The sequence below is a fragment of the Chrysemys picta genome, chromosome 5, assembly GCF_011386835.1.
Source record: "Chrysemys picta bellii isolate R12L10 chromosome 5, ASM1138683v2, whole genome shotgun sequence".
NCBI lineage: Eukaryota > Metazoa > Chordata > Testudines > Emydidae > Chrysemys > Chrysemys picta.
The window spans coordinates 125,186,650-125,211,545 of NC_088795.1; the positions used below are offsets into that span (position 1 = coordinate 125,186,650).

At 41.9% G+C, this 24,896-nt stretch overlaps 1 protein-coding gene across 5 annotated transcripts in view; it reads right to left on the reverse strand.

Moving 5' to 3' along the window:
* The window catches only part of NSD2 (nuclear receptor binding SET domain protein 2), a 179,965-nt gene that overhangs the window by 14,989 nt on the left and 140,080 nt on the right, over positions 1-24,896 (reverse strand). For all 5 annotated transcript variants that reach the window (XM_065597130.1, XM_065597129.1, XM_042855543.2 and 2 more), the window contains 6 exons: positions 21,966-22,145; positions 19,709-19,865; positions 10,601-10,806; positions 5,739-5,842; positions 1,747-2,016; positions 1,364-1,480 (listed from right to left, as the gene is read on the reverse strand). In XM_065597130.1, coding sequence (XP_065453202.1) covers positions 1,364-1,480; positions 1,747-2,016; positions 5,739-5,842; positions 10,601-10,806; positions 19,709-19,865; positions 21,966-22,145 — 1,034 coding nt within the window. The remainder of the gene's footprint in view (positions 1-1,363; positions 1,481-1,746; positions 2,017-5,738; positions 5,843-10,600; positions 10,807-19,708; positions 19,866-21,965; positions 22,146-24,896) is intronic.

The window sequence follows — 24,896 nt, forward strand, 5'->3', positions numbered from 1 at the left end:
TAAGAAAGGCAAGGAAATGTGTTAAATTATCTTTGGTTTTAGCTTGTGAATTTTCCTATGCTAAGAGTGAGTTTTATTCCTGTTATTTTAACTTTGAAGCTAAGCCTAGAGGGGAATCCTCTGTGTTTTAAATCTTTTATTACCCTGTAAAGTTACCTTCCATCCTGATGTTGCAGAGATGATTCTTTTACTTTCTTCTTTATAATAAAGTTCTTCTTTTAAGAACCTGATTGATTTTCAGTGTCCTAGAAACCAAGGGGTTTGGTTTGTGCTCACATTGTAACCAACTGGTTAGTATATTATTCTCAAGCTTCCCCAGGAAAGGGGGTGAAGGGGCTTAGAGGGATATTTTGGGGAAATAGGGACTTGAAGTGGTCCATTTCCTGAATTTTTGTCTAAATCACTTGGTGGTGGCAGCAATACCGTCCAAGGACAAGGAAAGGATTTGTACCTTGGGGAAATTTTCAACCTAAGCTGGTAGAAATAAGCTTAGGGGGTCTTTCATGTGTCTTTCACATCTGTACCCCAAAGTTCAGAGTGGGGAGGGAACCCTGACAGTTGTACTTTACTGAGTTGGGAGGCAAAATTACATATTAATTTGTTGCATTCTGGTGTTAATTCAAAAGCAGCATATCAGGAAAGAAAGTATTTAAATGACTTTATTAAAACTTCATCCTTGTAATTTAAGGGCCAGTTTATACTGCGTGTGTGTAATTATTCTGACTGTGCGTGTAAATCTAGTAACTGTCAGCAAATGGCCAGTTACAGGCTTGACTGGTCATTTGCATACAGTTATCACATCTGCATGCACGCACATTTTGGGCACGCCAACATATGGATATTTTTGAAAAACTGACCCTAACAACCTCAGGCTGTTGGCTACATCAAGGGTCAATTACAAATTTCCAGTATTGATATTTAAAACTATGTAGTGGTATGTTAGTTTTTTATCCCTTTATTGAATCAAGTAACTGGATGGTTATAGCTTAATCTTCATTAGGTGATGAGCTACTTTGATAGTGACTAAATCCTACAGGACAAAGTAAGAGCATCTGCAGAGACACAGTGAACTGTACTATGTATAGTGAAGATGACTAGAAGTGAGCAATATGCAGACAGTATTTCTAGGAAAGAGCTTCTACAGAAGAGCATGGTGTTCTTGGGTGTTTTTCTGCAGATCCCTGCTACCTAAAAACAAACAAACAAACACACACAAACACACACACACACACACACACACACACAAAATGGCTGAAAACTCAGATTAGAAGCCCAAAAAACCTGACCTACCCTGCCAGTTAAAATCAAAAGTGTATTAAAATTATAATTACATTCAAATAAGAAAAATTGTAGAATACTGTACCTTATCAATAGTGAGCATATAGAAGTGAGTGATGTCATTTTCATGGGCATATTTGATTCTTGCCCTACACTCCTCTTCATCAATTAGTTCACCAACATATTCATTCACAAACTCTCCCTGAAGGATAGAAGAATGTCACTAGTAAAGAACATACCAAGCCCACCAACAGTGTCACAAGCTACCAATGCTTCATTAGAGTGGAATGCAGAGTTCTCATTTTATTTCATTTTATTTTATTTTATGTTCACTATTGAGCAAATCAATTCCTTTCAGAGATAAAGATTTGTACATTTTTCTTTTAGGTGCAACGTAAAATGTCCCCCAAAGTAATTATGGAATATTAATTCCTATTATCAGGAACTGAGAAGTGTCACGATTCCTACCTTTTTTATGTCCCTCTTAGCGACCAGACCCCACCCTTTGCCATCAGTTTTGATGATCTTTGTCTCAGGGTAATGACGTTTGGTAAAGCACTGATTTTGGCAGCGTTCTCCAGCTGGACAAACTTGTGGATGACATTCATACATTAGCATCCGGTTTAGACACTCAGAATCAAAACCACAAGGGTTTTCATCTGAGGGTTTGCAGTTGCACTTGGGAATCTCAGAAATGTCAGCAGTATAAATCTGAACTTTACCACAAGGTTTGTTCACCTGGATAAAACAAAAATAGTTCAAATATTATTTTAAAACACTTGTTAGATTTTGTAAAAAAGAAAACATTTATAGGTTAATATATATTCAAGTATAAGAGAGTTTATCCAGTACAAGCTCTCCTCCCCATCTCACAACCCATTCCATGCTCTCCATTATCAGTCTTGGACTTAGTCATCTCTCTGGTCCATCTCTAACTCTTGTCCCATTTCATTCTAGCTACTGATCTCTCTCACTCCCTCTCTTCCATTCCCTTACACTTCTATTCAAACATGCTCTTATACCCTCCTGACTATTTATTTATCCAAATTCTTCTCCATCTCTCCCTTCTCAAATGCCTCTGAGCTCTTTGACCGTGCTGTCTAGAAACAGCCTCATATAATCCACATTTCACTCTTCACTCAATTGGAACTGTTTTTCTTCTTAGTTAGCATCTCCATTTCTGGAGGTTTGCAACCAGGCTAGCACATTCTGTATTATCCTCTGCTAATGTCTTTGTGAATGAATAGTCCTTTTGATACACCCAGGATACCACATCGTCCATCCAAGATCATCTTTTTCTGCCTCATGTTTCTTCTGTCATCACAACATTCCCTTCCAATGCCCATAAAACATACATCAACCACTAAACCTCCTAAAATGTGCTCTTCTAATAGACTCTCTCTTTTCATGAGATCAGCATTTGCTCAGTTACAATCATCTCCAGTACCTTTTCACAGATTATGCAGTCTATCCATGATATTTTCAGAATTATTCTACAAGACCGTAATTCAAAAGATTGTAGTTTTTTAAATTATCAATTGTTTGAATGCCCATGTTTCACAGCTGTGATTTAACACAGGTCAAATCTAAGTTTTTAAGAGAGGGAATTTAGTCTTCAGACTTATGTCCCTTCTCATCAGATGTTTGTTCTTCCAGAATGTGTTACTGTTCCGGTGCTGACTTCAGTATCCATATTTTCATCTTCTGTAATGAGGATTCCTAAATTGGAATAATTTTTCACTTGCTGTACAGCTGCGTCATTCACTGGAAATTGTGCACATTTTCCCAGGATCCATAGTTTTTTTTGTCTTGTCCACATTCAACTCTAGACCATATTCAGATATAATCTTCTCTAACTTCATCAATCAGCAAAAAGCACGTTCATCTGCACAGCAAATGCTATTCGCCCATTTTCGATTCATCTTAATACCTTCTTGTGTTTCTTTGATTAATTTAATCAAACACTCACAATAAATGTTGACTAAAGTCAGTGACATTATACATTTTCTCCTCTCAAGTTCTAAATTTTTAATTTTTTTTATCTCCCATTATAATCACCTTCTGATTCCAGTATAATTGTTTTATTATTCGGTGTTCATATCAATCCGACAGATCTTAATATGTTGAGCAATTTGTAATTGTAGATTCTGTCTGATGCTTTTTGGAAGTCAAAACACCATATACAATTTTTCCCATCAACTGATCTTTCTAATAAGAACTTCAAGTTCATAATAGCATTTATTGTGTTCTTTCCTTATTTGACACTATTATTGTTCGCTTATTTCCTTACCATTCTTTCCTTGTATTTAGTCTTTAACAACTCACAAAAGTATTTTAGAAGTAAGCGATGCTAGGCTGATTGTTCTGTAGTCTTTACAATCCAGTGTGTTGGTCTTTTTTTGGATTTGTACACAGTGAAGTTGTAAAAAGTCTTCTGGCAATTATCCTGTCACAAACATATTCTTCATTACCTCTTGACAGGACTTTCACGCCTTTATCCCCTATGCTTTTAAAAATTCAGTCGGTATTCCATTCTAACCTAGCACTTTTCCATTCAGAAGTCTTTTTATTTATGCCATGATTTCATCATGCATTATTGGCAGGCTTACTTGATTCACATCTACAATGGAGGTTTTTCAGGCCTATCATCACTATAGAGTTCCTTGATATATTTTGCCATCTCTCGTTCTTGTCTTCAGGATCTGTCATTTTTGTCCTTAAGGATCATATTGGTCACTGTAGCGGGTTGGTCACCCGCTCCGGCCCAGAAAGGGTTAAAGCCAGCCTGGGGAGAGGGCTGAGGCTGGGAAGGAAAGCTGGGGCTGATTGGGGAAGGCAGTAACAGCTGGGGCCACGCCCCAATCAGGCCCAGCTGGCCCTTATTAGAGGCTGTGGGCCAGAAGCCCAAGCAGTCTCTCTCTGCGTTGAGAGAGAGAAGGGCCTGGCTGCAAGGAGCTACAGACAGGGTACCTGAGTGGAACAGGGCTGGGGAAAGGCAGAGCAGCCGGGGAGCTCCATCCTGGAAAGACCCAGGGTGCGGCCTAGCATAAGGCAAATGGGTCCTGGGGGTTGCAGAGGGCAGCCCAGGGGTAGGCAAAGGCAGCAGGTCCAAACCCAACCTTGCCAGTAATGAGTAGCTGACACTGCAGTCTGCCCCAGGGAGCGGGGACTAGATGATGACTGGCAGTAGCCTGATACTGAGGTGTGGTAGGGATAGTGGGTGGGGGTTCCCCTGGGAGGGGAAGACCCAGAACTGTGGGGGTACTGCCAGGGGGCAGCAGCCAGAAAAAGGGGCACCGGGGTCCTGGGAGGGACACGGGGCCAGCGGCAAGGCAGATCACCAGCCTGCAGGGGGGCGCTCTGGAGGCTGACACGCTAATTCCCGAAGACGACCAGCAGGAAGCGCCGCAGGGGTGAGTCCGCAATGCTACAGTCACCTTTCTTTCTTCTGTCATTGTGTTACTTACCTTTACTGTTTTCACTAAGATCATAAACTTGGTCACAAGAAGTGAGATAAAGTACCTCTTTTCTCTGTGCATTTCCTTAATCCGTCTTTGCTCCTCAGAGATGATCATTCTCTCCCCAGGTTTCTGTGACTGTACACTCTTCTGCTTTTCCTCCTACGTTTCCATCCAATCTTTCAGGTGTCATCTCTTCAATTACTAATTAGCAACCCCAATTCTGTTTTCAGATGCCTACTTTAAACATTCCAGACCCTTTCAATTCTGTTTCTGAGCAAGCACAACTGCTCCCACAGCTTCATAATTTACATGCTGATTTCCCCCAAATCTGCATCTCTCCGGTGACCTCTTCCTGTGTTCAATCTTTTTCTAGATGTCCTGCTATCATCTCAAACTTTGCATGTTGAAAAAAGGCTTATTCCTCCTCCTAAGCTCTCTTCTCATTCCCTCCACTGCCATTTTCCTCTCAGCTACTCAGGGTTGTAACTTCAGTGTCAGACTCATCTTTCCCCCACTTTCATGGCTCTTCTTAAATCCTGCATCTTTCTCCTTTCCAAGATTTTGAAAAGTCAGCTCTTTTAAATTTATCACCAAGATCCTTCTCCAAGTCCTCATGGTTATCTCTTGCCTCAACTGCAACCTTCTCCTTTGCGGTCTCCCGCATCTCACATTGCCCATCTAATCTAAACAAAACACTGCTGCTCACATCAACATTTCAATATTATTCTCCCAAAAGACAGATCAAATTATTTTTTTCATTCTCCAAAGATATCTGCACCATTGGTCCAAACATTGGACCTTCATCGAGTTTATCATGAACTGTGTCCAATTTAGACTAGATTCCCTAGGGCAGAGCACACTGCTGGAGAGCAAATATTAAGAGAAATGCATTTTTTAAAAGTTGTATTAAGTTCAATATCCATACATTTCAAAATAAATTCTGCAACTTAAAATTTGTCCACCTTTTTCTCCTCCACAGCAGATTTCCTCAAACCTTACCTTTATGTGTTTGTATGGTGGAGGTTTACGTTCATTTTCTTGGGTTTCTTTGGCTTCTCGCTGAAGTTTTATTTCTCGAAATCGAGATTCAGCTTCTTGCAAGGCTAAAAAACAGTTATATCATTAGAACTTGTAGACAGACTATTATTCCCTGTAGCCCACCATGCTCCTCCCTGTTTTTTTATTTAGTTAATCCCATAGTATCTTCTACCTCCCCTTCTAGATGCTTTAATTCCCTTCTACAGAAACAAATCTAAGTATCTATATATAAACTCCTCTCTATATGTAAGGATATTATAAGAATTGCTAAAATAAAATAGTAAGAAATAAAAACAACTGCATTAGTTCAGTGACATCCTGGGAATGCTGTGTAGCAAGGTAAAACCTGAGTACTCTCTTGCTTCCTAAGCGGGGGATGTGGAGATGCTTCAATAAGAATAGGGTTCTTTGTCTCTTTATGCAGCCACAATGTACAATCCAATTTAAAAGATAAAGATATCCATTCTGGAAGAGGTCCTGCATCCTCCATCCCAAGCATAAGAAATGGTATGATTTTAAATCCAAAGTGGAATATAGGTTAGAGGTAAACAGCTGAGATCCTCAAGATCCAGTCTGGATTGACTTTGAGCAGTTAGATCCATGAGAATTTTACATGATTAATCAGTGTATGATAGCTGGGACAAGGATTTTATTGTAGTGTTTGTAAAATTCTGGTTTAGCTTTGTGATGCTAGCAGACGTGCCATGGCACCAGGCCTCAATCAACACGGACAAATGCATAGCTGGAAACCATCTGGGTAATATTGTCAAAATAGATAGAGTAATAAGAATGTGTTTAGACTTTAATATATGCTGCATCCTACAAACATAGTTTCACTTATCTGTACCCAATGTTATAGAGCAATAGCAAATGTTTGCATTATAAATCTCTATAATTGTGTAACTCACCAAACAGGAAAGAAGCATTAACTAGTGTAAAGTTCTGGGGCTGCAGACAAGACGGTCCATTGAAATCAAATGAGCCATTGTGTAACATAAAAGGACGAAGACTATGTCAATTGCCCTCCCTGCTCACACGAAGATGAGACAGGCTCAGACGCTTGTATTCTGTTAGTCTGAACTCTGTGAGAGGGGAATAAAAATGCCTGACCAGAAGAAACTTGTGGTGATATACTGCTTGAACTCTGAGGGGCAAGTATTTCTAAGCACAAGCAAGGAGTCCCCAACAGTTTAGCTTGCGTTAGCCCTAAAGGACATATAAAGCATGTATATTATAGCAGCTGCTATCAACTTTTGGAACCTGAGACTGTATTTCATTTGTGTGTGTATATCTTTACCTGTCATGAGCCACTCCAGATGGTGTGACAAGCTTATGCTGGCAATTAAATGACACAATTTACTTTGTACCCAAGACTGTATCTTCTCCACCCAACCAGTTTGAACTGTTTTTCACAGAATGCATTCTTGTCCCTTCAAAAGCTAACATACATGGGTATTTACATAGATGACTAATATGCAAAGACTGCTGAAACAATTTTATTTACAGTGCAAGTGAAGAAAAATGGAGTTTAAATACTGTAATGGGAGGTTGAGATGTATGGTTTCCCCATCTGTACTCCACTGTGGGTACACATACTCCATGTGACTGAGTCCATACATTTTTACTAAGCCGCGTTCGTTGATCCACATGCAAGTAGTAGTTCTCTTTGTGCTCCAAACAGAGTATAATTAGATAATGCAGACTGACACATCTCCACTTCCTTTTCTTACTGCAAATCTGGCTATCGCATGGGTAATGGAATACAGATGGGGACCACACATCTCGAAGAACCTCCAGTTACAGGTAAATAACCTCCACTGATATCACAATAGAGGATGAAAAGTGCTGATTGCTGCCAGATTGACCTGTAGAGAACTGATAAAGAGACCTGATGTCTTAAGGGTCAATCAGTAAATTGGGATAGCAGGGAACTCTGGAAACAACTGATGTTGTCGTGATCAAGAGTAGAAAAGCTTCCCATTTGGCTGAATAACATTTCCTGGCAGACTCCTTCCTGATCTGATTGACGATGGATTGAACCGCTACTGAACATGAATGCTGTACATCTGATGTCCATCCGAATACCATGCCTTGAGCTGAAGATCTCGTTAAGAAAGGAATCGTCAATCTCCCATTCGAGGTCTGTGAAAAATGTCTGCTGAGACTGAGGGAATTCTGTGCACCTTATTGGTATGCTGGTGAGAGAGTTATGTAATATCTGACGAACTAATTCCAGAGGTCAACTGTCTATACACAGAAGACAGTTATGTTGTCCAACATCATCTGGCTATGACGAGATCAGATGAGTGGGTGGAATGGATTGTAGGCCCAGTGGACCACCCTTATTTCCAGCAAATTGAACCTGTTGCGGAGGAAAGGGGGGTTTGGCCCTTCCTACTCTCCATGTTGCCACCGCGACCCTCACCAGGAAAAGTGGCATTTAGTGTCCTTGTCTAACGGAGTAGTTTTGGAATACTGCATCCTGGACCTTTCTGTAGCCACCTACTCCATTAAGGAGCAGGGCACCAGATGAATGAATAAAAACTCTGCCCCCACTAGATGGCACAAAATATTGTTTCCAGGCTCTCTTCAGGGCAGGGGTTTGCCATACTGATCTGGTGGGTTCCAAAATGGCTTGGATAACTGGAAGAGCCAAACTCAAAGGGCCAGATTATGTCCAGTAGGGCCTATTGTGTGTCCTGGACCTCTGCAACAACTCCTGGTACTGCCTGTGGTCATTGGGTGGAGAGGGAGATGATGATGCGATCACCTCATCCAGAGAGGACGACAACATAACCATCAGAACTGTTGGGTCTAGCTCAACTACCTCGTCTGCAAATTCTGATGGAGCCAGTTGACATCAGTTGGGAAAGGAGGGTCGGTGTGCTTCCTGCACAGATCAAGGGTGCCTGCTGTATGGATCCCACAAGCTGCAGTAAGACCAGAAAGCTCAACCAGAGGGGGAGGCCTCAAGGCATTGGGTACCAGCAGTCCCCTGTGTAGCCATATTTGGAATGAAGCAGATAGTTCCAATACCATCCTTGGCCTCTGACTAGGCTAGTTTCTCTTGGGGGAGAAACCCCACCAGGAGTATCAGATTTTTCTTGACGAAATGATAGGCTCCTATTCTATCAATGATGCCGATGGTACCAGTGGGAGGATGTTCTAGGTTGTGGTCGCAGGAAGGCAGGATACTCTTCCCCTCAAGGTTTTTTTCCCAGTTGTAGGGATATCTCTAAGAAGAGCTGGGCCCAATACTAGGGCAGACTGTATGCCAGACAAGGTGAATATCTCCTCCAGCAAGGTAAAGGCTTCAGTCCTTTGGTGTTTGGGGGCTCCTAAGAAAGGTACCAGAGGATCAGATCATAAGGTGGTCTAATGTTAGGGGAAACCTCATGGAGAACATCAGAGCCACTGGATGGGGTCCCAGCATCAAACTTCCAGATGGAATCATTAGGTACCGCTCATTAGGTTACGGGGTGGAGTTGGAGCTAGTATCGTTGGATCCTTCTTCCTTCACATCTTTCTTTCTTGGCCAGAAGGCTTATATGGAACTCATTCTTTAGAACCCATTCACGAGAACTTGCCTGACTTTGACCAACAGGGAGAAGGATCCTTTCTATTAGAGGCAGATATGTACCTGCCTATGTTCACATCCCCTACTCAGCTGTGAGAGTTTCTTAGGCTTCATAATTTTTGCCTTGACACCAGAACTTGTGTCCGGAGGGCACTGCTTATTGTCTGAGGCTGTTGTACGAGGGGGGTCTCCTTGGCCTGAATCTAAATGGGGTTTCATGGCCTACTCCTTGTGGTACTTTTGCAGATGGAGTTCTCATCCATCATGAGTTTAGGGAAGGAAGGAGCAGCAGATGCTGCACTTGGTGGTGATATGGGCCTCTCCAAGGCAATAAAGGCAGCGTTGAAGAAGATGGAACAGGAGCAGGGGAGACAATTCTTGAACCCCAGAACTCTTGGCATAGTCCCTCTTTACAGGGAGAAGCTCCCTGGGACAGGGAGAACAAACTACACTAACTACGAAAACACTAAAAAACGAAACTATTAAAAGCTATTTACAAATTGCATTCATAGGTTCACAGTATAGGAAGATCAAAGCAAACATGGAGGATTCCAACTCAGGCCATGTGGCAATAAGAAAAGGAATGGGAGAGGCATTCGTCTGCACTGCCCTTTACACTCTTGATTTTGAGCACTAGGAGAACAACTGTGCATGTGGAGACTAATGAACATTACTTGCTAAAAACATCCAGACTCAGGAGCATGTGTATCCACGTGCGCAATACATGTAGGAACCATCACGTGAAGAACGATCAGATTCACAGATTAACTGCCAATGTAAAATGGCCTTGCATGAGTGAAGTAAGTAGTGTTTTTTCTAACTTCATAATTATCAGCTTTAAACCTCTGCTGTATTTCAATGTTGCAGCATTCTGCTATACACCAATCCTTGTAAAGTACAATGTAAAGCAAAAACAGGTACCATGGTTAAAACTCTCCTTATTCAGAGGGTGTCAATATATTTAAAGGATTATCCCAAAGTTTTGTGGATGGTCATTTATGCTTAATGCTTGCCTGTCAGAAAAGAAAATTGTCAATGCGCTGCTTAGGTTATACTCTGCTAGAAGTCTCAGAAACAAAGCTTTTAATTCAGAGTAATAATAGTAACTAAAGTGTTCTGAACAATTCTTCTGTTGTATATTTTGACATGAGATACTACATAAACAGACCTGGGCTCAGTATCCTGTCTAAAGAAAGCAAAGCATACATTCCACAAGATTAATTTTTGTTTGATTAAAGTTTTATACCAGTTTTGAAGACTTTCCCAATTCCTTTAATTCCTTGGTATCTACTTCCTCTGTCTCCTTCCATATATGGAAACACACGAGCTTGATGTGTCCAATAATAATCCTTAGACCCAAAGAAAAAAACTGGAAATTCTCCAATTTCATGCTTCATTTTCTGGATATTTGGGGGAACATTTTTTGGATGGCAAACTTCTGCAGGCCACCATCTATCACAGAAGTACAAATAAAAAAACAGGGACAGCATTTTAGTCAAGCCTTCCTCCAAAAGACAATTTAGCAACAGTAGTTTAATAGTAAACTATTATTATTACTTAATGTACTGTGAATAGGGTGTCACGTAGAACAAGATTTAAGAGAGCAAGTCACGACAACAAAACACAATAGAGCAGTTTTAAACCCAACCCAAAAAAAAAAAAAAAAAAAAAAAAAAAAAAAGTGGCCCTGCTTTGAGTGCAATGGCATTTTAAACACTGCATCCAATGAATTTTCAAGGTATCAATGGGCAGAACCTTATTGATTTTGATGAAAGTCAAAAACCAGCCAGGGGAAACTGGGGGACAAACAGCTGCTCACATCTTGAGTAACAAAACCAACCGCTTTAACCAGGTCTTTAATTGTCTATAGATCAAAGAACTGGCTGATGATTCCATTAATACCTTCCAGCAGAACACTCTGCCCCTCAAACTCAGCTCTGCTCATTGTTCTAATGGCGTTTAAAACGCTGACACCCTGAAAGACTTCTCTCCCAAACTGAAAAGATTAAAATCTAGCCAGCCATAGATTATACAATCTTAATAATACATATTTACATATGTCTCAAATAGAGGGGGACATGAAAGCAACACACCAAGAGGAGGTTACTAACTTGTAACTGGAGGTTCTTTGAGATGTGTGGTCCCTATCTATATTCCACTGACGATTACACGCATGTGCCCTACATCGAGCCGGAGCTTTTGAAAATAGTAGGGTCCCTTGGTCCGCACATGCATTCTTGCTCTGCCTCACGGTTTCGACAGAGGCAATAAAGAGCAAGGCGGACCGACTGCACCCTCAGTTCCTTCACTGCAAATCGCGCAGCAGAGGGTAAGGAGTGAAATATTGGAATGCAGATAGGGATCACACATCTTGAAGAACCTCCAGTTACGGGTAAGTAACTTCTTCGAGTGATTGCCCCTATTGTATTTCATTGAGGGTGATTGTGATGGATGCCTCATTCAGCGTAGCTGTTCTCCGTTCCATGGTTGTCATCTTCATCACACCTTTCTCCTAATTAATATTGCTTGGCAGAGTCTTGCACCAGGGCATAATGGGAAGACAAGGTATGTACCAAACTCCACGTGGCCTCCCTACATATGTCCATGAGTGGCATATCGTGAAGTGTGGCTATAGCTGATGCTTGCACTCTCGTGGAGTGGGTTCATACCCCAAGGGCTGGAGACAGTCCTGATAATCAATACAGGGTGATGCACCCCAAAACCCACTTAGAAATCCTCTGAGTGGAGCTGGCCTGCACCTTAATCCTTTCCTCTGTAGCAATAAATAGTCTTGGCTTCGTCCTCTGCAGGTTAAAGGCCACAGACCTACAGACATCAAGGGGGTGAAGGCACCATTCCTCCACTGAGGTGTGCGGCTTCAGAAAGAAGGCAGGTAAGCATATGGGTTGGTTGAAGTGAAAGCGAGAAACAACTTTTGAAAGAAACTTGGGATGCAAGCACAGGGAAATTTTATCTTTTTGGAACGTGTGTGTGTAGGGAGGGGTGGGTGTGGGAGAGAGTGGGGGGCACCGCCATCATGGCCCCCAGTTCGCCCACCCTTCTCACAGAGGTAATAGCTACCAGGAAGGTAACTATCATGAAGAGAACAGAAGCATGAGGCCTGAGATTCAAAGGGAGATTTCATCAATGCTGTCAAGTATCAGAAGGGTAGCCATGTTAGTCTGGATCTGTAAAAAGCGGCAAAGAGTCCTGTGGCACCTTATAGACTAACAGACGTATTGGAACATAAGCTTTTGTGGGTGAATACCCACTTCGTCACACGTATTCACCCACGAAAGCTTATGTTCCAAGACGTCTGTTAGTCTATAAGGTACCACAGGACTCTTCGTCGCTTTCATCAATGCTGAGGATATGGTTGAGGTCCCACTGGGGAGTGATAGGGAGAATAGGAGGATACATTCGGATGAGGCCATTCCAGAACCTTGCAGTCAAGGGGTGAGTGAAAACAGAGTGCCCTTCCACAGGGGGGTGTAAAGCACTTATGGCCACTATGTATACCTTAATGGTGTTGAGAGTGAGTCCAGGACTCCTTCAGGGACAGGAGATAGTCTAAAAGGAGAGGAATGTCCTTGCCTCAGAGGCAAGGCCCTTCTGCTGGGCCCAGGAGGCAAAAAATTTCCACTTGGCTTGGTAGGACAGCCTCGTGGACCCTTTCCTGCTACTCGACAGGAAAGTAAGAAAGGATGCAGCCGTGGGTAGGAGAATGGACATAAGGAGGAAGGGTAATGTAGATATCAGTCTAATAGGTGATACTGGCGGTAGAACGTCTGTGCCTAATCGGGTAAAGAATGTGAGAGAAACCAAACAGCAAAAATGAAGATGTTTGTACACTAATGCGAGGAGCGTAGGTAACAAAATGGAGGAACTAGAGCTATTGGTGCAGGAAGTGAAACCAGATATTATAGGGATAACAGAAACATGGTAGAATAGTAGTCATGACTAGAGTACAGTTTTTGAAGGGTATGTGCCGTTTAGGAAAGATAGAAATAAAGGTAAAGGTGGTGGAGTAACATTGTATATCAATGATGAGATAGACTGTAAAGAAATAAGAAGGGATGGAATGGATAAGACAGAGTCTGTCTGGGCAAAAATCACATTGGGGAAGAAAGCTACTAGAGCCTCCCCTGGGATAGTGCTTGGGGTGTGCTATAGACCGCCGGGATCCGATTTGGATATGGATAGAGACCTCTTCAATGTTTTTAATGAAGTAAATACTAATGAGAATTGTGTGATCATGGGACACTAACTTCCCCGATATAGACTGAAGGACAAGTGCTACTAGTAATAACAAGGCTCAGATTTTCTGAACCAATAAGAGGGGATGCCATTTTAGATTTGGTTTTGGTGAGTAGTGAGGACTTCATAGAAGAAATGATTATAGGGGACAATCTTGGTTCGAGTGATCATGAGCTAATTCAGTTCAAACTAAATGGAAGGATAAACAAAAATAGATCTGTGACTAGGGTTTTCGATTTCAAAAGGGCTAACTTTAAAAAATTAAGGAAATTAGTTAGGGAAGTGGATTGGACTGAAGAATTTGTGGATCTAAAGGCGAGGAGGCCTGGATTTACTTCAAGTCAAGGTTGCAGAAACTATCAGAAGCCTGCATCCCAAGAAAGGGGAAAAACTCATAGGCAGGAGTTGTAGACCAAGATGGATGAGCAACCATCTCAGAGAGGTGATTAAGAAAAAGCAGAAAGCCTACAAGGGGTGGAAGATGGGAGAGATCAGCAAGGAAAGCTACCTTATTGAGGTCAGAACATGCAGGGATAAAGTGAGAAAGACCAAAAGCCATGCAGAGTTGGACCTTGCAAAGGGAATTAAAACCAACAGTAAAAGGTTCTATAGCCATATAAATAAGAAGAAAACAAAGAAAGAAGAAGTGGGGCCGCTAAACACTGAGGATGGAGTGGAGGTTAAGGATAATTTAGGCATGGCCCAATATCTAAACAAATACTTTGCCTCAGTCTTTAATGAGGCTAATGAGGAGCTTAGGGATAATGGTAGGATGACAAATGGGAAAGAGGATATGGAGGTAGATATTACCACATCCGAGGTAGAAGCCAAACTAGAACAGCTTAATGGGACTAAATCGGGGGCCCAGATAATCTTCATCCAAGAATATTAAACGAACTAGCACATGAAATTGCAAGCCTATTAGCAAGAATTTTTACCGAATCTGTAAACTCAGGGGTTGTACCATATAACTGGAGAATTGCTAACATAGTTCCTATTTTTAAGAAAGGAAAAAAAAGTGATTCGGGTAACTACAGGCCTGTTAGTTTGACATCTGTAGGTCTTGGAAAAAATTTTGAAGGAGAAAGTAGTTAAGGACATTGAGGTCAATGGTAATTGGGACAAAATATAACATGGTTTTACAAAAGGTAGATCGTGCCAAACCAATCTGATCTTCTTCTTTGAGAAGGTAACAGATTTTTTAGACAAAGGAAATGCAGTGGATCTAATTTACCTTGATTTCAGTAAGGCATTTGATACGGTTCCACATGGGGAATTATTAGCTAAATTGGAAAAGATGAGGATCAATATGAAAACTGAAAGGTGGATAAGGAACTGGTTAAAGGGGAGATTACAATGGGTCATACTGAAAGGTGAACTGTCAGGCTGGAAGGAGGTTACTAGTGGAGTTCCTCAGGAATCGGTTTTGGGACCAATCTTTTTATTACTGACCTTGACACAAAAAATGGGAATGTGCTAATTGTGGATGAGACAAAGCTGAGATGTATTGCCAATTCAGAGAGGGACCGGGATATCCTACAGGAAGAACTGGATGACCTTGTAAACTGGAGTAATAGTAATAGGATGAAAATTAATAGTGAAAAGTGCAAGGTCATGCATTTAGGGATTAACAAGATTTTTTGTTATAAACTGGGGACGCATCACTTGGAAGTAACAGAGGAGGAGAAGGACCTCGGAGTATTGGTTGATTACAGGATGATTATGAGCCGCCAATGTGATATGGCTGTGAAAAAAGCTAATGCGGTCTTGGGATGCATCAGGTGAGAGATTTCCAGTAGAGATAAGGAGGTGTTAGTAACGTTATACAAGGCACTGGTGAGACCTCATCTGGAATATTGTGTGCAGCTCTGGTCTCCCATGTTTAAGAAGGATGGATTCAAACTGGAACAGGTACAGAGAAGGGCTACTAGGATGATCCGAGGAATGGAAAACCTGTCTTATGAAAGGAGAATCAAAAAGAGATTGGCTTGTTTAGTCTAACCAAAAGAAGGCTGAGGGGAGATATGATTGCTCTCTATAAATATATCAGAGAGCTAAATACCAGGGAGGGAGAGAAATTATTAAAGCTCAGTACCAATGTGGACACAAGAACAAATGGATATAAACTGACCATAAGGAGGTTTAGACTTGAAATTAGACGAAGATTTCAAACCATCAGAGGAGTGAAGTTCTGGAATAGCCTTCCAAGGGGAACAGTGGAGGCAAAAGACATATCTGGCTTCAAGACTAAGCTTAATAAGTTTATGGAAGGGATGGTATGATGGGATAGCCTAATTTTGGCAATTAATTGACTATTAGCAGTAAATATGCCCAATGGCCTGTGATGGGATGTTAGATGGGATGGGATCTGAGTTACTACAGAGAATTCTTTCCTGGGTGTCCGGCTGGTGAGTCTTGCCCACATGCTCAGGATTTAGCTGATCGCCATATTTGGGGTCGGGAAGGAATTTTCCTCCAGGGCAGATTGGCAGAGGCCCTGGGGGGTTTTCGCCTTCCTCTGCAGCATGAGGCATGGGTCACTTGCTGGAGGATTCTCTGCACCTTGAAGTCTTTAAACCACAAGTTGAGGACTTCAATAGCTCAGACATAGGTCAGGGGTTTGTTACAGGAGTGGGTGGGTGAGATTCTGTAGCCTGCGTTGTGGAGGTCAGACTAGAAGATCATAATGGTCCTTTCTGACCGTAAAGTCTATGAGTATGTGAGTCTTGTACTGCCAATGAACACTCTCATTGTAGCGAAGATGCACATCCAAAACCCAGGCTCTCAGGTGAAGCATTTGCAGATTGGGATGTTTGATCCTGCCATTGTGTTGTGTGAGCAGTTCAGGGAATGTCAGTAGTGGAAATGGAGGATGCTTCAAAATACAAAGAGGAGGAAACCAAAACTGGTGAGGCCAGAATGGGGCAATCAGGATGACCATGGCTCTCTCCCACTGAATCTTGTGGAGGACCTGGGGAAGGAAGGATGGGGTGGGAGAAGGCATAACTTATCTGGTCGGACCAGCAGATGACATGAGCATCACCTTGGCAATAGGCTCCAATCCCATCCCTGGAACAGTCCTGGAAGCATTTGGTGTTAGCGTGGGAGGCGAAAAGATCCCTGTTCGGAGTCCCCAAATGGTCAAAAATGCCCACGACCACAGAGTCGTGCAGCTCCCATTTGTGGTCATTCTCTTGCCGACCAGTTTGCCTTCTTCTAAAATAGCCTGGAAGAGGGTATGATCCTGCTGGAGAAGTGTGTCCACAAGGTCTGCTAACTGGCCATAATTCAAAAAGTCATATATTGCCAGTAATGCCAGGTAATTAGAGATGAGAAACTGAAGGCTGGCTGAAGAAAAGACCTTATGACCTAGGAGGTCATATCTCTTATCCGCCTTATATGTCAGAGTGGAACGTGAGAGCTGTTGCCTAGCCCATTCAGTAGCAGCCTGTATAACCAGGGAATTGGGTGAAGGGTGAGCAAACAGAAACTCAGATCCTTTTTAGAGGAACATAGTATCTTTTTTCTGCCCCCTTCGAGGTGTGTGCGTAAGTGGCCAGGGTATCCCAGACAGTACATGCCTGCTGAAGAATGGCATTGTTGATTGGTAGCACCGCCCTAGCTGGTAATGATGCATGAAGAATGTCAAGTAATTGATGTTGGCTGTCCTGCACTTCCTCCAGTGGAATGTGGAAGGCATCGGCCACCCTCTATATCAGGGGTAGACACCTATGGCACGCGTGCCAAAGGCGGCACACAAGCTGATTTTCAGTGGCACTCACACTGCCTGGGTCCTGGCCACCGGTCCGGGGGGCTCTGAATTTTAATTTAATTTTAAAAGAAGCTTCTTAAACATTTTAAAATCCTTATTTACTTTACATACAACAATAGTTTAGTTATATATTATAGACTTCTAGAAAGAGACCTTCTAAAACGTTAAAATGTATTACTGGCACGCAAAACCTTAAATTAGAGTGAATAAATGAAGACTCGGCACACCACTTCTGAAAGGTTGCTGACCCCCCTGCTCTATATCAATTCCTGGAACTGGCGGTAGTTGGCTGGGACAGGGAGGAAGTAATTGACACTCCTGCATCTGAAGGCGATGGGAACCTCTCCAGATCCAGTGGCACCGTATTCAGGCCTGCCGGTGCATCCTCCCAACCCTGGTTCCGAACATCTACTAGACAAAGGCAGGAGTGGTGAGATAGGGGACTCCTCTCAGATGGATCGGGAAGATTCTGAAGGGGGCTATTGGGGCCAAGGCCCCCAGTACAGCCAACCAGACAGATCTGACAGTTGCTGCAGTGGACAACACAGACTGGGGTACCAGTGGCTCCTGTGCTGAGGAAAGGGAGGATATTGCCACTGAGTCAGTGAAACATTCGGGTATTTATGCCAGCAGTGCAGGAAAGGCGGACCTTGTGTTCCATCTGAGTCCTCCAATGCTGAGAAGTCACAGCCTTGTTTGAACTGTGGTACTGTCAGAACCAAGTCAGTCACAGGGGTGCGCTCAGGAACATGATCCAAATGCAGCAAGTCCAATGCTCTTATGAGGCAAATGCACCGAGAGACGTGGCGATCTTACCTCACCCAGGGCAAACAGTTCATGAACGGAGAACTGCCTCGGAACTGATGATTCCTGTGACTTTGGTGGTACCGATCCAGAAGGCGCACATGGCTCGGTAACTGGGACCAGCGGGCCCAGTGTTGTGTGTGTGACTTCTTGCCATGCTTGTGAGCCTGGGAACGCACCGCTCTTCCAAGACTGAACTTGTAGAGGATGAAATGTCCTTCTTGGGCCTTAAGGAAGATTTACTGCCATGCTTATGACATGCTTCCTTACCTCATGGCTAGGCCCTGGCATGGGGTCCTTAGCACTGGTACTGGCAGAACCAGACTGGGACTCTGCAGTAGGAGGCGTGCTGCTCGACTGCTCAAGCCGATGTACTGGGTGGGGGGGACTGAGGGGATGGAGGGGGGGGCGAAGGGGTTCCCTGGCCTGGATCCAACCATGGCTTCGTGGTGATCTCTACGAGTTGCTTCTTGAGGCGGAGAGCCTGGCCTTCCTAGGTATGGGCTGGGAAGGAGAGACAGATATTGCACCTTGATGCAACGTGGACTTCCCCCAAGCAGTAAAGGCAGCATTGGTGCTCATCACAGATCAAAAACGAGCGAGGGTAGGAAGCGCAGATCTTGAACCCAGACATCTTCAGCATAATCCAGTACCCAAGCGTGGGTGCTGGGGGACGAAGGGGGTCAGTAAAACAGTATCCCAAAGTCCTTAAAATCCTAAAAACTACTGCTAACACTAAAACTACTACAAAAATAACAGAATGCTGAACTATATACAAGCATAAAACAGTTTTTTTCCTGTATTGAGGAAAGTGCGTCACGAGAGATCAGAGAACAGAAGATGCTCTGAATCGGACCATGTGGTGGCAAGAAGGAACTGAGGGCCTGGTCAGTCCGCCCTGCCCTTTATCGCCTCAGTCAAAACCATGAGGTAGAGCAAGGGCCCATGTGCGGACCAAGGGATAATGCTATTTTCAAAAGCTCCGGGTGCATGCACATAACCCTTAGTGGGACAATAAGGAACATCACTCAAATGAGACTGGGATATAAGGAAGTACTGATGTGTGCCATGAACCTGGCCTACAGAAGCAGTGGGTGACACTCTAGTCTAGACACAGGTAGGCTAAGATAGGAGCAGTTACAAGGGAAATGGGGGACACACACAGCTCCTAGCATGGGGAAAATGGGTCACAATAGTATGGGGGAAAAGGGCATGGAATAAACAGCTCCTTGCGGGGGATTGAGGGGCACACAGAGCTCCTAGTTGCTGGGAGTCCCTGAAATGGAAGAGGATGAGAGGGTGGCATACAGAACAGTTGGGGGGGGGGGGGGGGGAAGGAGTCATGCAAGAAGCCTTTGGTTCATGCACTGAACTTGGCCTCCAGAAGCACCAAAGCATGCAACCCCTTAGTTTAACAGATTTCCACACACAAAGCTTGTTTTCAAGTTACTTTCAGCAAAAGTAATTTTATATTATATTATATTTATATTAAATGAAAAAATGTAAGTCCATTCATCAGACCTGTAATTTCCAAGTTTGACCCAAATGATATCCTGGAAACGGAGTTTCTTTCCAGCCCTACAGTCATTGCAGTACCAGCTACCATCTGGCATTTCAATATTTAAACAGTCTGGGTGAAATGCTGCAGGACATGACTCACAGCACAAAAGGCTTCCTCCTGTACAAAATAAAAGATTGAAAGTTTAAGTTTCAAGGTGGAAAAAAGTTTAGCATTTCAGTCTGATTTAAATCACAGTAGCATGTAACTAGACACTACATTTTTAAAAAAATTGATTGGAACATACTGATCTGCAACAAATGGATATCACTCATTCATATGAAAAAGCCACAGAAAACCTCATTAACTTGGGTGAATAGAAGACTCAGATTACTAAATTATACAAACTAGCAATATGCCATGTTGTTGTAGTCCTATTTAGCTGTGACACACTGAGAGTCTTCCAGACCTGAAGAAGAGTTCTGTGTAAGTTAAAAAGCTTGACTCTCACAGCAACAGAAGTTGGGCCAATAAAAATATTACCTCATCCATCTTGTCTCACAAATTAGCACATGAACTAACAATAAAATAAAAGCTAGGATAATGCACCACAAATTGTAATTACTCCGTTTTATTTTAACAGTTGCAGTTTAATTTATGACAATGCTTAACAGTATGTAAAATTTTAATAAAAATGAGCATCTAAAGAATTTTTCCAATAAAATTGTATCGAGGAGAGGGGTGATCTCACTATTTTGCATGTGTCACATTTGGTACCCCAAAGCAACACCCTGGCACCCCCATATTCACTATATATATAGTGATATAATTATGATGTGTTTGTACAAAGCATGCTTTGTGAGGTATCATTTTAAAAGTCTTTATCTGTTGAACATTAATATCCTATTGGATTGTATGTGCTATCATTGTATGTGAGGTTATGAAGTCTTGCTATATGTGTATGTTACTGAAATATGTTGGGAAACACCCACAACCAGCCTTTCAGGTACAACAATGGAGAAGCCAGGCAGCATTGATGGTCCAGTAAGGGGAATACACGTGCACAAGGACTACCCCAGGAACTATATACAGTGGAGACCTTTCAGAGAGAGCACAAAGACAATGGAGACTGCTTGACTCACCTCATAGCAAAAGATCTTTCCAGCAAGCTGGAGGATCCTATAAAGGAGGGGAAGTGACATCATCATTTCTCCTCTCTCCCCCCACAACTCAACACCTGGAAACACATCTAGAGGACAAAGACTGAACTGGGGAGGTGGTCCCAGGCTGGAAAGGAGAATCCCAGCTTGTGTATTAAGGAACTATACCATCAGGGTGAGAAACTGCTTAATTCATATCCTGTTTAGTTTATAGAACTCAGATTGCGATTTTACTTTGATTTCTTAGATGACCAACTTTGATCTGTATGATTACTTTATAATCACTTAAAATCTTTCTGTAGTTCATAAATCTGTTTTATATTTTACCTAAAACTGAGTTTTTCTTGAAGTGCTTGGGAAATCTACTCAGGAACAAGAGCTGGTGCATGTCCAATTCACATTGAGGGAGGGGCGGACTAGGTAATAAATTTACACTGGTCAGGCTTCTGACCAGGGCAAGATGGTACAGCTCTGGGGTCATAGGGCTGGGGAGCTGTGGAGAATTGGCTGGAGCCTCTCTAGTGTTGATTCATGAGTGGCTAGCAGAAGTATTCATGTAATGCAGCTGGGTGTGTCCCTGCCTTTGGATGTCTGTGTTAAGTGCAGTACCTGGAGAGGTTTGCAGCTTCTCACAGCATCACAGTGTGAGAGGAAGCCCAGGTTGCTGAGACAGAGGGCTCAGCGGTACCCCATTTCCAGGTTGCACCCTGTCACAGTGTGCATGAATTTTCAAGTGAGTAGTTAAGCAAACTGTAGCTTAACAAGCTTCCACAGTGTTTATTTAATTTGTCATCAGGTCTGGTAGTTTGCTTCCTCCATGTTCTAATCAGCACTGTGTACAGTGGCTGCACTCATTAAGCTTCTCTGCATAACAATTAAATCAAAGGGTAGTTGGACAAAGTGCAAGAAAAAAAAAAACCCCAAAAACTTAATGACATCTGCAGTTAACAAGATACTCCAATACCTTCAACAACTCTTTGAAGAAATCTGAAGTTACACCATGTGTCTGGTGTTTTTCTTTAAATATCTTAATAAAATACATTGAAAAATGAATATTTAGATGTTGATTAGTTTATACTTTTAGTAAAGCAATAAAATAAAGATTTGTACATAGATTTACCTTTTGAGCACACAAAGCACCAGCTCACATTGATGTGCGCATGATGACTTTTTCCTTTCATGGCAGTGAAATGATTGGTACAAACAATGCTGTTGGAAGTGATCACTGCACACCCTGCAGCAATGCAAACATCTCCAGCATGGTAAGCGACAGGACAGCGAATACACCGCATCATTTTGCCTAGCAAAAGCAGAATACTTCTATATTATCTTTCTAAACTAGAGATTTTATTGGTCTGCAGATATAATGCAAAAAATGTTTTTTATTACTGCATAATGTAGCCTATAAACATACATACAAAATGTGAAAAACACCATATCTTTAAAAACCATGCATTTAAAATTAATCAGAATATTGAATTAATGCAGGTTTTCTGCACTGAGTTTTGCTTTTAAGGAAGAAGAGATCCCACACTGAATTAAAGGCACTGTAACATTCTAACGTGAAGAGCTTCACACAAACACAACAGCATGTGTGTAGTAAGTTGTTAAAAGAAAAATTTTTAAGTACACATTAAAACCAAAGGGTCTCCAAATTAACAGCATTTCATTGCACAATATTATTTATATAAATAGTCCCAATTCTCTCTCACTTGCACTCTCCCATATCTGTCATATCTAATTTCTAGGCTGTTTAGGAAAGATGTCTAACTTTCAGTATTTATTTTGTGACATGACTGGCACAACTTGACAAGGAACAAGTAAGACTACTCATGACGACAGATAATTATGCATGTACTTTTACATGTAGTTTCCCAGATAATAAACTCTATTTTGTATATATGTGTGGAGATCTGCAATTGGCACATACTAAAGGGCAAATTCTGCTACTCTTACTCACGTAAGTACTCATTCACATGAGTAGTTCAGCTAACATTAACGGGACTATATATGCAAGTGCTGAAGGAATGGGGCCTGAAACAGTAATAAAAGTGGTATACTGCATACGTGCCTTATGGCATTTCAGTCCATTTTAACACTTTGTCCAACCATTTTTCTACTTTAGACATAGCACACACTCCTTGAGTTGTTCTGAATTATCAAGGTGGGAAAAAAAATTTTTTTTTTATTAGGGCAGTCGATTAATCGCAGCTAACTCATGCGATTAACTAAAAAAAATTAATCACAATTAATCACAGTTTTAATCACACTGTTAAACAATAATATACCAACTGAAATGTATTAAATATTTTTAGATATTTTTCTACATTTTCAAATATATTGATTTCAATTACAACACCGAATACAAAGTTGACAGTGCTCACTTTATATTACTATTTTTTATTACAAATATTTGCACTATAAAAATGGCAAACAAAAGAAATACAATTTTTCAATTCACCTAATGCAAATACTGTAGTGCAATCTCTTTATTGTGAAAGTGCAACTTACAAATGTAGATTTTTTTTTGGTTACATAACTGCACTCAAAAATAAAACAATGTAAAACTTTAGAGCCTACAAGTCCACTCACTCATACTTCTTGTTTAGCCAACTGCTAAGACAAACAAGTTTGTTTACATTTAGGGGAGATAATGCTGGATGCTTCTTATTTACAACGGCACCTGAAAGTGAGAACATGCATTCGCATGGCACTTAGTACCTTGTAATGCCAGCAACAAATTATGCTAAACATTTGTATGCCCCTTCATGCTTCGGCCACTATTCCAGAGGACATGCTTCCATGCTAATGATGCTTGTTAAAAAAAAAAAAAATGCGTTAATTAAATTTGTGACTTAACTCCTTGGGGAAGAATTGTATGTCTCCTGCTATGTTTTACCCGCATTCTGCCATATATTTATTGTTACAGTAGTCTCGGATGATGACTCAGCACGTTGTTAATTTTAAGAACACTTTCGCTGCAGATTTGACAAAAACGCAAAGAAGGTAACAATGTGAGATTTCTAAAGATAGTTACAGCACTCAACCCAAGATTTGAGAATCTGAAGTGCCTTTTAATATCTGAGAGCGATGAGGTGTGGAGCATGCTTTCAGAAGTCTTAAAAGAGCAACACTCCGATGCGGAAACTACAGAACCCAAACCACCAAAAAAGAAAATCAACCTTTTGTTGGTGACATCTGACTTACATAATGAAAATGAACATGCATCGGCCCGCATTGCTTTGGATGGTTATCAAGCAGAACCCATTATCAGCATGGACGCATATCCTCTGGAACGGTGGTTGAAGCATGAAAGGACATATGACTCTTTATTGCATCTAGCATATAAATATTTTGCAATGCCGGCTACAACAGTGCCATGCAAACACCTGTTCTCGCTTTCAGGTGATATTGTAAACAAGAAGCGGGCAGCATTATCTCCTGAAAATGTAAACAAACTTGTTTGTCTGCGCGATTGGCTAAACAAGAAGTAGGACTGAGTGGACTTGAAGTTCTCTGAAGTTTTACACTGTTTTGTTTTTGAGTTATTTTTTGTACATAATTCTACATCTGTAAGTTCAACTTTCATGATAAAGAGATTGCACTACAATACTTGTATTAGGTGAATTGAAAAGTACTATTTCTTTTGTTTTTTATAGTGCAAATATTTATAATAAAAAATAAATATAGTGAGCACTGTACACATTGTATTCTGTCTTGTAATTGAAATCAATATATTTGAAAATATCCGCCCCACTCACTCCATCCCCACCTCTCTCTGTCGCTCTCTCTCCTCCACCTTCACTCACTTTCATCGGGCTGGGGCATGGGGATTGGAATATGGGAGGGGATGCAGGCTCTGGGCTGGGACCGAGGGGCTCGCAGTGTGGGAGGGGCTCCAGGCTGAGCCTGGGGGAGGGTGTTGGGGTGCAGATGGAGGTGAGGGGTGCAAGCTCTGGGAGGGAGTTTGGGAGCAGGAAGGAGTGCGGACTCTGGGAGGGAGTTTGGGTGAAGGAGGGGGCTCCGGGCTGCGGAAGAGTGTTGGGGTGCA